Raw genomic sequence first — 12601 nt, 5'->3', positions numbered from 1 at the left:
GCTCATTATCGTATTTGCTTTAAGTTTCTTTCACTTTTTCCTGAGAGCTAATAAAAGCTTTAGCTGTCCGTATCTTGAAATATTCATTTCCTCTTTGAGGACTCATTTGAAAGTCAGTTGACATTCCAACTGCTCAAAAAGTGGAATATTTTCAGTGTATTGTTAGTATTGCTCAAGTAACCCAGTTCTGGAGTCCTTTCTCAATGCGACAGCCAAGAGAGGTGAACAAACGTTCGTATAATAACTAAAACAAAACAGCAATTTATCACTGCTGGTAGTGGCGACTGCTGGATATAACAATTTCAATGGTTGTTAAAAATAATTCTCATTCAAATACCTCTCCCTTTCTTGACACGGACATTTCTTTGAACATGAGGAACAAATACTAAAGCATGCAAAATGGGAAGCAAAACAGTTTCCAAACAGTATTTTTTATAAATTTCAAATGAACTATGAACTTTTCTTAATGAGACATTCTTCATACTCACATAGATTATAAGCATCTTCTAATCTACAATTCATTGAACAAGAAGCATTTGCAAGCTGGCATAACCATTTCACACCTTTAATTTATATTTAAACTTAACATTTTGGATGTAAAATCTGAATTGCTAGCACCTTAAACAGCAAGGCAAAGCTGATAACTTGCATTAGAATTTCACACCACATGTAATAGTGGGAATGGTACAAATGGAGACAGAACTAATTAGTATATCACCTCCCGTTATTCTGCCTGGCTTATAAGTACATTCCACAACTAGAAAATTTTTCACTCTGGATGTACTTACATTTCAATCTGAGCCATACAATTAAGAATACAAAGGGTACAATACAGTAAAAGAAATACCTAGAACTGCAGAAATAAAGGCTTGGTTTTAATACTTCCTCTATTGACCCATTCAGGGGGCAGAAAAGGAAAAGCTTGAAACTTAACTACCTAAAATGGCCAGGGAAGAGACACAAAGCAAGCTCAGACCAGCAGCAGTGAAGAACAATGAAAAGGGTAGAAAGAAGTCAGTTTTTACCAACAGTAAGTACTCAGAAAATTCAGGTTCTAACTGTCCTTATCTCAGTCACCCAAGGAATTGCCCTCAGATGCAGTGACACATTTTGCACAAGTTGGTTTGCATGATCAAGAGAGGTACCAGTAATAATGATTTAAAAATTGAAAACACAGCTTATGCTGTCTCAGTATTGTAGCCATCCATACACTGTGAGTGATTTAGAGGGGTTTTTTTTCCAATTTACATAACAAACAACAAGAAATTTAAAAAAGATAAAAATTAGACTTAAAAGTGAACCCAGTACACATGTTACTACATCACTTCATATGGTAGAAAAATCACACTCCCATCCCCTGAAGAAAGGGTTGAAGCCTTGCAACAACAGCATAAAAAGTAGCAGACTGAAAGTCTGGAGCCGTAAAGACTGAGAAAAGTTCATGTATCTCAGCGTGGGAAGGATCCTCTCAGTGGAAGCAAGGATCTCTGTACAGGAGAGCTGACGTCAGTGGAAGTGGGAGGGAAATGGTGATGGGAGGTTTGTCAGGGAAATGATTGAGGATAGTTTCAGTGGGAACAGGGAGGATTCAAGAGAGGGTGGATGGCCTCAGTGGAAGCATGGACAGAAAGTGTGGGAGTATCTAAGGGAGGGAGCACTCATGTGTTCCAAGGGAAAGGAATTACCAGACAGGGAGGAAAAGAGCAGACAGCTTAATGGACTAAACAACGTGCTGTTAACTGCTGAAATGAGATCCACTTCAGCACTGCAGGTACCATATAGCACACAGCCTCTTATATGCAGAATTATGCAACCACTGTTTTGCAGTGACTGCAAAATTCACAGGCAGTTTCACAAGGTTTGAATGCAGAAAACTTACTGGCTGTAGGGGCAGGGATTCAAACTGTCTGTCCCACATCAGCTGATAAATCAAAAGACTTTCACATTTAGTCCTTCTGGCTTAGGATTCATTTTAATTTAAAATAAAGGAAGTTTGGATTTACTCTCTGATCCCCTTGCACCCAAACACAAATATTTCTGTACTAAATGTACACGACAGGGAGAGTTACACAAAAAAAAAAAGGAAGGAAATCTTACGTACGGAAAAGAATGACAGAGCAAAATCAAGGTGCAATCTATGTACTACAGTGTATAGTAATGCACTGCAGAAGAGTGACACACACACACGATGTTGGGATAGCAGATGATGATGAATACCCAAGACAATTTTAAATAAATGCCCATGAAGTACTTATGCCATTCAGCATTTACTCCACTTATGCCATAGATTAAACAATTATTATTCTAAAGGTGTTTAAGTAGGTTTCTGTAAAGCCAGGAACCTTTACCACAAATTCAACTATGCAAATGTCTGAAAATCATCATTAATATATACAAAAAACCCCCATAATATTACAATTTTGAGCCTGCTTTCTTGAGATTTTTAAAGTTAAAATAAAAATCAGAGAAACTCTCCTTTGCAACAGTACTGGGTAAGTGTAATTTGATATTCTTTATGTAGCACTGGATAATCAAACCTAGATGAAGTCCCTTTATCTAGGTTCTGCTCATCTTTCACTAGTACAGGGTTTAATCTGCAGAGTCAATATATCAAAAATTAAGGGAAGAGTTTTCATGGCTGGTTCATTGTTTGGATATGGCACTTATTCCAAGATGCTCATAAATTTTCAAATAAAAGCCACATATGAAAATACTATTTAAGGAGGGAGATACAGGTGCCATGACTTAAAAGGGCTGCTCCGTTTCTCATGTACTATCACCATACTCACATACACCAGAAATAGGTATTATGGCATTTATCTCTGCATACACACATATTTTCGGGATTGTTCTGCAAATCTGGATGGATAAACTTAGGCTTTTCCATATTAGGAAAGAACAGGTAACTTTCTTAGCTACAGTTTATAAATTGATGCAAATCGCAAAATACAGTATGCTCACACTGCACATCCACAAAATGTTCCTCTGCTATTTTACCAGAAGAAAGATATAGTAAGACATAAACATAAAACCAGAATAAGTTGGGGGGTTAATTAGTAATATATATAAAGCCACTTTACAATTAGCATGGGTTTTTTTCTTTTTCTTACACTTTCTGACTTGAAAAATGTGCACTATAGCTAACAAACTGATTCAATAAAAATTATTGCACTATTATACATGTTTTAATAAACTTAACACTAATGCCAGTCAAAGTGAAAATATGAGATTTACGCATAGGCCAAGTTTTGTTCTTAGCTCTAACACAGTGTTCTCTTGGCTTTAACCTGAACATATATAACAATTTAATTTAAAGTACCTGAAACCAAGTGAAAATGTCATTCAGGACTATTCACACAAATTCTGGGTGACACCATCACTGCCCAAAGCACAAAACGTTTGTAGCGTGCTGTGTTTGTTTGAAGGGATCCCTGGGGCCATGAAGGGTGTAGTGCACACTCTGAAGAATAGCAGTGGTTCTTAGTAACACCCCAATTCTTACAGTTCTTTCTCAAATCAAAAATCCTTTCAGTTACAAAACAGACAAAACATCCTGCCCAATGCTCCTTTTGGCTTCAGGAATTTCAGACTCCTGTCCTTTATTTTCAATGTTCTCACACTATTTCTTTGTAAACAACTTCACCGTACTGTGAAAACTGCTCTCCAGCGATCCCTCACTCCAGCACAATCTCCGAGATAACGGTTATCTGGCACACTAAGAACTGTAAATCTGATCGTACTGTACACACTAAGGATAAAAGCAGAGAATGAAATACCACGATGCTTTACAGCTCTAGAGAGTATTACAGGATTTTGCACATGAAAATAATGCAGATGTGACGTGTCCGACAGATTTTGCATTCAGCTGATTGCAAACAGAACTCGGCTCTCATTCCTCAAAACCCATCTTTCACAGCACTGTGCTTAGAGTGATGACAAGGGCAGAAAATGGGATCGAGTGATAAAAACCTGAGTGACTGCCAATGAGATGACAGCATGCATATGAACCAACAGCAACCCTATAGCGTCTGGCTGAATTATCCAAACCCAATAACAAGAATTTGCACAAAGTTCTTGAAACTGAACAACAAAATTCAACAAAATTAAGACTGCTTCCCACGCGTGCTTCTGGAGACAGGATTTTAGGAGGGGGTTTTCCCTGTAAGCAAGCACACAGGAGACATTCACAGAATATAAATTTTAAGACTATTTTTGGTTTAGATTTTGCTAACATACAATTATAATCACTATTAAAAATTCAGGTAACAAGACAATTGTCTGGATTGTGATGAAAACTTAAGCTTCCTTAGTGTGGTTACTGTGTTAAATAAGCCGTAAGCATGTCTATCGTGTGTGAATAAGGCCGTAAAGTTCATTTCCTGTACACAAAAAATTTAGTTTAATACAACACCATTCAGCTCCACATTCTGTTAGTTAATTGTTAATTCCTCCTCCAACTCGCTACTTACAAAGTGTCTGGTAATTTTCTAGACTTTTTTAAAACTCTTATGAACAGAGGTTACTAAATCTGAAGGAAAACAACTGAGGAAAATCACTCACATAACTGAAGTTAATTATTCCAGGTCAATACTCTAGAAGCCATGCAAGTAAAAATCCTAAGAAAACTACTAATCATTCGAGTTTCTGCTAATCTGCAAAACTCCTGACATTCAGCTAGATCTTGCCTGCATCTCAAGCATGTATCTTATATTTACAGCATGTGTATCTCAGTTCTTATCACAGAACAAGAACAGATCAGCCATGTTATACAATACCCCCTGGGCTGCTACAATTTGATTTTTCTTACACTTGCAATTACTTATTTTTACAAAATAAAAAGTTTCCCCAAGAAAAGCAAAGGCATAATCCAAACCTATAGCATTAGGAACTAAAGTACAACCCACAAACAAACAGCCCATCCATAGAAAGTAAACAAGCGACCGCACCACAAACTGTCTCACTTTAAAGAAAATAATCACAAATTACAATTTTTTTTTCAGTATGTGTCTCTCGACTTCATACAGTCTTGTGGTGTATCTCTACTCAAAAGTATGGGCGCTAACACATGTAAAAAAACCTACAAAAATACCCTATTTGCAGCTACAGACAAGGTCAACAAGTTGTTAATGTAAATCAGTACCCAGAGCAAAACAGGCTGCCGCTCTCCCTTCAACTTTCTGAATGGAAGAGGTACGCAAGCTGATCAGCCCAGCAAGCAGATCGCTTCAGTCTGCGATCTGCCCATGCTTCCAAACAAGACAAGCACAAACAGGACCAAGGGACGACCCAGCACACACACATGAGTTAGGGCAGCTCCCCTGCACGGCAGAGTCCCACCAGGACGGACGGGCCCCTCCAGGTTCAGAAGCAAGACCCGTGCCCCGGCTCCAACGACCGACGAGGTCAATTACACCGCTCTCCTTTCCGGAATTAGGAAAACACATTTTACGGAACGAAGAAAGAGACTTGGGTACCTCTATAAAGTCTTCAAGACACTGATTAGTTTATAAACGAAAGTAACAGCTCAAGCCAGGAAAAGCTCCCCCACAAAGGCAGGGAGACTCCTTGGGTTAAACCGCTACAGCCAACTCCGGTTCTGAGAGAAACAGTGCTCATGTTTAGCACCCTTTTTACCTTAACACTGGATCTGCCGGTCTGGGCCTCTGCCTCCATGCTCTGGCTGTTCTCCCTCTTGTCTTTCTTAGAGGAATTAGTCCTCGCCTCATAAGTGGATGTGTTGTAGCATTTAATGAATAATCCTGGGACGGGGTTGCCTTGCTGCTGTTGAGACATGGTTGTGTTGGTCTGGTGAGGGAAATTGCACTCCTCAGACTCATTGCTACTGTGACAGATCACTCTGCTGTCAGAGAGGTTGGTGCTTGGAACACAGCCCATGCTTTGTGGCCACCTGGGGAATACTTCTAAATTGTATATATATACGTGTATATATATATATGTATATATATATATCTTTCCTTCCCGTTGATATTTTCCCCCTGCTTAATTTTTTTGTTAACAGGTTGAATCTCTTTCCTGCGTCTCAAATACACTCTGAAGCATTGCCATCGGTCCCTTCTATACCACCAGAAACGTGTCTGTTCTCCTCGTCCTCCAGGAAACAGGTCCTTTTATCTCAATCTCAGCAGTGGGCTGGGGAGCTGGAGGGGAGGGAAGGGGGGAAATCAAGAACCGGTCGACTTCGTATTTTCACAGATTATTATTAATTTGTCTAAGCCATCTGAGAATCTTGGTAAGATTTTCTTTCCTTCTGGGAAAAGAAAAAAAAAAAAGAGGGGGGAAAAGCAAAATCAAAAATAATAAAAAAAAAAAAATCCCAAACCCCAAACCGCACACACCCCGGCGTCGGCTCGGCGCTCAGAAGGGCCGGGGGCACAGCACCATCTCCTCCCCCGAGCCCGGAGCACGGCGCATTTTCCACCCGGGCTTGCTCCGCGTTACCGATTAACCCGGGACCGGGCCGGGGGCCGCTCCCCACCTCCGCGTCCGCGCTCCCGCCGAGCAGCGCTCACTCCTCGCGGTCCAGCCCGGCGCTGCGCTGTGCCGGGGGCGTGCTTTGGGGTGTGCTTTGGGGGCCAAAATCAACGGTTTATTAAAAAATAACAACAACAACACGGACCGAAAGCCGCCCGGCCGCCCCGGGGAGCCGGCTGCGCTCCTCACGCCGCGCTGGGCACGTCCCGCGCCGCCTCGGTCGCGGGCGGGCGGGCGGCCGCCGCGGGGGTGACATTCAGGATCCCGTCGTCGGAAGGAAGGAAGAGCCCCCCGTCAGGCGGCAGCGGGGCTCTCCGGCCGCCGCAGCGGCATCCCGGCTCAGTGCCGCGGGGCAGGGGCGGGCCGGGCCGCGGGGAGCCCCCTCGGGAAAGCGGGGCACGGCCCGGAGGGCTTCCCTGAGCCGCGGGGGCAGCCGGCGCGGCGGGCGGAGGCATCAAAGGGCCTCCATGATGCGGTCGGTTTTTTGGGCAGAGAAGTGATGCGAAACGGCGAGGGGGTGAAAAATCAAAAATTAAAAAAAAAAAGGAGAAGGAAAAATTAAAAAGAGCGAGAAGTGAAGGAAAACGATCCTAGCGTCCCATCCCGGCGGCAAGGGCTGCAGCGGCGAGAGCTCTGGTTCCCGGGGCCGTGGTGTCTGCATCCCTCAGCAGGGAAATGCCTGGCTCCCCGCAGCCGCCGTCCCTCGCTCCGCGCTCACCTTGTTATTATTGATGTTCCTCGGCGGCCGCGGCGGCGGCGGCCGCGGCCCCTCCGCCGCCCCGCCCTCCCCGCCCCGCCCCGCGGCTCCCCCCGCGCTGCCCCGGCAGCTCGGCCGCGGCGGAGCCGGCGCAGCGCCCGGCGCGCTGACCTCCGGCCCGCGCTGGCGTCAGTGAGAGCGGCGGCCGCGGCCAATGCGGGACCGCCCGCGCCCCGCCCGCGCCGGCCCCGCACACCGCGTGCGACCGCACCGGCCCGCAGCGCTCAGGGCGCGCGGTGACCCCGGCGCGCTGCCCCGTGAGACACCGGGCTCCCTCCTTCGGGAGCAGGACAGCCGGACGGAGCGCGGAGTCTGTTGCTGCTTCCCATCGTTTTCCTTTCCGAATCTGCCCGTGCCAATTTCTTTGAGAATGTTTTTTTGAAAGCAAAGCCTTGTGAAAAGGGAAGATGGTGCTATGGGTGGAGCCAGGCCCTGGGGCTTGGGAAATTAACTGCAGGCAGACTTTTTCCTGGAATATGTATGTGAAATAAACCTTTTCTGTTTCTATATCGTTTCGAAGTAGCTATATTTCCTTATCATATAGATGTGCTGGGAGACTATATGTCTGTACATACTTTAAGAGAGGAAACGCAGTATTTAAAGCCCTTTAAATGCCCAGGGCAAGGCGAGTTACTACTACAGACAATACGTGTTCCAGAAGTACCAGCTCAAGTGCAGCCCAGGTTCCACGACAGACATATGACACCGTACTCTACCACAGACCACACACAAACTGATGAGCTCCTAAGAGCTCTGTGTTCCACATGTGCCTTTCACTTTCTTCACTATGTCATCTGTAGCTTCTGCTACCTTTATTCTCAATGACTCACAGAGGTGCTTCTCCAAGGTCCTGCCTGTTTTCACTAGCTCAGGAACAGCTCAGAGACAACAGGAGTTCAGGGAAGGCCCAACCAAACTTTAGATTTAGGAACATGGTTAAACCCAAATATCAAAGACATGACTTTTGTCAATAAGCTCCAGCATCTCAGGAGGGAAAAATGATGTATCACAGGAGGAAACAAAATTACTCCAGTTTTGTGCCACAATCACCTCTGTACTCCCCTGTCAGAATTGGTGGGTTTCAGAAGCCAATTCAGCATGAGTACTTCTGTGCATTCCGAACAGCCAGACTTTGAACAGTACCTCAACAACATGACAAGTGCCATCAGGTCATAATTAAAAGCAAAACATGCAGATAAATAATGACTATTGACAGCAAGAATGGCAAGAAGCTCTTCATTCATGTATGTAACAACATCACTTGATGCAGATAAGAGCACCTTATAAGGCTGAGAGATGCAAAGCCAGAAGTCGGTGCTTTTGAGAAATGTGGTTTTTCAGGATAACCACAGTACTTGCACTGTCAAAGTGCTTTTATTTACTTCTCATAATTGCCAGCATTAAAGGCTGGAAAATCGAGTCTTTCCTTTCCCGATGTTTCTGCTACTGTGCAGTTTCAAGTATAAGCAATAGTCACATAAACTTCATCCACCCCATTAATTTAGCTGATCTATACAGCCTGTTAGAACCAGAAAAAGACATCAGCTTCCTGTGCTCTCTCATCACTTTGGACACCCACTTAATATAAGCACTTAACAATAAATGAAGGGAAAGGCTTAACATATCCATTTGAAACAGTGGGCATTGTTTGGAGCAGCATCTTGTCCTCATTCTTTCCTTTATGTTAAACATTATTTACTAGATCCCATTAATAAGAACACACTTAAGTGCAGCTAGAAAAAGGCTGTGTAAGAACAGAATGCTGCATTCCTACTTGTACCATTAACCACAAGTGTGGGCTCTCTTCTTCAGCCTTAATGGATCTGTCAGCGAAACTGCTATTGCACTTTATTTCTGGTGGCACTGGAGGAGTTAAGAGACAGCAAAACTTCATTTTCAGAGCTCCACATTCAGTTTGCAGTGCTGACACCTAGAGTTAAGCTTTCTACTCTGTAAAATAAATGGGTTTGGTTTGCAGGTACACAAAGACAAAATGTACAATTCATGGTGTCATTTCAAAAAATACCAGTATTGGGAACATCCCTGCTTTCCACTTTGAAGTCAAACAAATTCCCACTCAACTAATACCTCCATTTATGCAAATGATAGGCAAATACTGGGGAGTGGGGAAGGGAGGGAGGGGGCACAGGGCATGCTTTGTTTAATATCAGCATGATAAAACAAGAAAGTGTATATGCAAACATCATGTGCATGACCCCTTTGCTCCTTTTTCAGAAGTTTTTCCACAACTATCCCTTGGCAGATTATTACTGATTATTTCTACAGCCTAATTTCAAGAGAAAAAAAAAAGTCCCCATTTGCAAGATTTTCGTATGAGAACTCACACTGCCTTGAATGGGAGGATGAGATGAGCCTGAATAATCCCTTAGTAGTTTAATAAAAGCCATTGAGAAATCACTGGAGTTGTCGTTACACTGAAAAAAATTCAATAAAGACAAAAATTGCTATTTGAACAAGATGCTGGCACAGGCATTGTCTTGCTTCTCTACAATTTGAAAACACTGGTGCTATTTTTATTGCCAATAGAAAAATACAGTTGAAAGTATAGATTTACCCAAAGACTAGAATCAGAGAGAAGGGGTGAAAACATTGAAATTGTTGCCAATGGTAGTGATTTGTCACTACACTGTATGAACTCTGTGGATAAAAGGTCTTGTTCAAGCTTATTGCTGAAGAGGAGCTCAGGAAATGGTGGGCACTATTATTCAAAAAAAAATTAAATCATGCAAAAGAGCAGAGGAAGAATAGGAGTGTAGACACTGGCAGATTAGGGCTGTGGGGGAAGTGTAATGTCAGCACAGAGTCAATGAGGGAGAGGTCAGAAGAGAACTAGTTCTAGGAGACAGCTGAGGAATGAGAAAGTTTATTTATGGAGAATAAGGTTGAATTTCATTCAGGATTGCAGAATAAGAAATAATGCTAGGAAAGAGCTTGGAATGATTCCTATCAGCTTGATCTGCAGACAAATGGGTGCTGGGGAAGATCAAAGTATTTAGAGAAGAAATACATGAGCTTCAAAATTTAAAAGGATCAAAAATTACACTATTCAGCCACATCCCCATCCATCTCACAATTACACTGGATCCTGAATTTTTTGACAAAAGACTGAACAACGCACTGTACCTCAGATCACCACTACTCCCCATGTCTGCTATCCCCCCGCAAATTTCCATAAGCAAAAGCACTTCCCTTGATGTATCAGCAGTATCCATCCATTTCCCACAGACCTTGACCAATTCCCATTGCACATTATAGAAGTTTGTGCATGAGCACTGGGACAGTTCACTCCTGTCAAGCTACACAAAAATGCATATGAAGGCCTAGAGCAAAAGTTAGTTGCCAAAATCCAGTTCTGATAATATTTCAGTACCCAAGACAATGACAGGCAGAATTATGCAGAAGAAATGATGGACTAACATCTGCATGAACAACAAATATCAGTGTGCTTTAAAAAATGTTTGTCCAGCAGTGGCAGAGCAAGCATGACTGCAGTCCTCTGAGCACAAGCAGTAATCTTGATGTGAGATTACTCTATGTTGTTTTAATTGCTTCTCCCCCCAAGTCAGCTACATGTTCCAATTGTGTCTTTTGGCCTTATGAAAAGTTAGGCAATCCTGCTGGTCTCTAGGCCAGTGAAGGAGGCAGTGGGGAGGAGGAGAAGGAGGAACAGTGGAAAATGTGCCAGCACACAAACAGCTGAATGGACTCTACACTGCTAACTACTGACACGTGCAAGCTGTGACAGAGTACGTCTCTCCAGCCCAAGATATTCCAGAAGACGAAACAAGGACCATATGCTGCCTCAGCCACAAGTGAGTATCAGCATTACACCCCACAAGCAGGCCAGGGTACTTCTGCTTGTTTGTGTATAAGCATCAGTATCCTGGAACAGTCATTTTCAGGTGACATGAGACAAGTGTAAAATTTGTCCTGAGAGAGCTCATCCCCAACTCGTGGAATGTACAAAAGTACAATGGGTTTGTTTTCTACACCACTCCCCTGATGTCCTGAAAAACCTCAAAGCAGCTGACGGAAGGGCTGCTCTGATGGCCTGGCAGGCTGTCGAGTTTGCTGTTGTTGTGTAATTGCAATTGCAGAACACAGACAGTTGTCTGTACCACTTGGAAATCAGAGCCTTCAAGGCAGTCTAAGTCAGCAACTTTTTCAGCTCTAGCACCGAAGATGTCCAAGTCTAAAGCTCAGATACTTCATGTACATACAAGTGTCATCACTGTAACTGGTGTCAGAACAGCTTTTGCAGCTGTAGTTTACCCATCACAGTCACTGCTGCTCAGTGGTCAGCAGGACAGACACTTTTTCTAGGACAAAAATGTACCCCCCTTCTCCGCTCTGCCTTCTCTCCACTTTGATTACCTTCTTTGCTGTCCCACATTGTGGCAGTATTTTTCCTAGCCCCATCCTATGCTAAAGATTTGTTTCCCTTTCTGGTATTTCCTAGTCTCTCCTTCTTCTTTCTACTTTCCCCTCAGATCCTTCTGTTTCCTCCTCTAAGTACCCCTTTTGTCATCTGCTTTCTTTTGCCATTTCCACCCCGTAAGATCAAAATCCTTTGCCCAACCCCAAAGTAATTCTCATCTCTATGATCTCCCAAAAGCTCAGTCAAATCCCTTAAAACTCCCACAAAAGCCCCCCCATTTTTTCTGGTTTCACAACTGTCCATCTGTCCAATGCTTCTTAAGTATCCTTCAGCTTTATACTTTCTCTTTTTTGCTTTTTGTAGGCTCTCCCCAAATTGCCCAAAAATTTGTGGGGAAGGGAGGAACAAAGCACTGTTGTCCCCACCCACTCCCCTATAATTATCCTGTGCTTCACAAGCAGTATTATCTGTCTGGCTACACAGCGCCATGCAGCCAGCTGTGACCATAGAGAATTAGCTGTTCCTCTGTTGGAGAATTTTCCCTTCTCTCTTCCTAAGTATTTTTAAGCTAACTTAGATTTATTTAGTATGCAACCTTTTCAGTGGAGTGGTATACCCAATTTTTACACCTTACAGGCCTTGCTGCCTGTTGTCCCTCTGCTTCCCAAGTGTGTTGGATACCCACTCCTAGCCAGCCAGCCTCTGGCCCAGCCCAAGGGCAACCCGGCCTCAGGACCCTTCAGACTCCTAAATTGTTTCCCGATGCCATAACCCCTTATTGTGGCCTGCTGAGATCCAGTAAAAGAAAACAAAAGAAAATCAGTAAAAGAAAAAAGCAACTTGTCTCCTCCATCAGTAGGTCAGTTTTCTTTGGTCATCAAAGCTAGAAGAGCAAGCTCTTAGTCTTTGTAGTCTACCCCAGTAGCTAAAAGATCCATTCAGGTTAATGAGGG

General features: G+C 43.4%; 1 protein-coding gene across 4 annotated transcripts in view; it reads right to left on the bottom strand.

The window, feature by feature from the left end:
• The window catches only part of PDE8A (phosphodiesterase 8A), a 144254-nt gene that overhangs the window by 113246 nt on the left and 18407 nt on the right, over positions 1-12601 (bottom strand). Inside the window, exon 1 of one of the 4 annotated variants that reach the window (XM_064668890.1) lies at positions 7211-7237. The exons of 2 other annotated variants lie outside the window; for them this stretch is intronic. Coding sequence is in view for 1 of the 2 variants with exons in the window: in XM_064668887.1 (XP_064524957.1) it covers positions 5635-5895 (261 nt within the window). In the remaining variant the exon portion in view is untranslated. One more of the 4 variants, XM_064668887.1, reaches the window with a different exon arrangement.

The sequence above is a fragment of the Pseudopipra pipra genome, chromosome 12 (genome assembly GCF_036250125.1).
Source record: "Pseudopipra pipra isolate bDixPip1 chromosome 12, bDixPip1.hap1, whole genome shotgun sequence".
NCBI lineage: Eukaryota > Metazoa > Chordata > Aves > Passeriformes > Pipridae > Pseudopipra > Pseudopipra pipra.
Note: the sequence above shows the minus strand (reverse complement) of the source record. Positions and strands in the feature narration are given on the sequence as shown.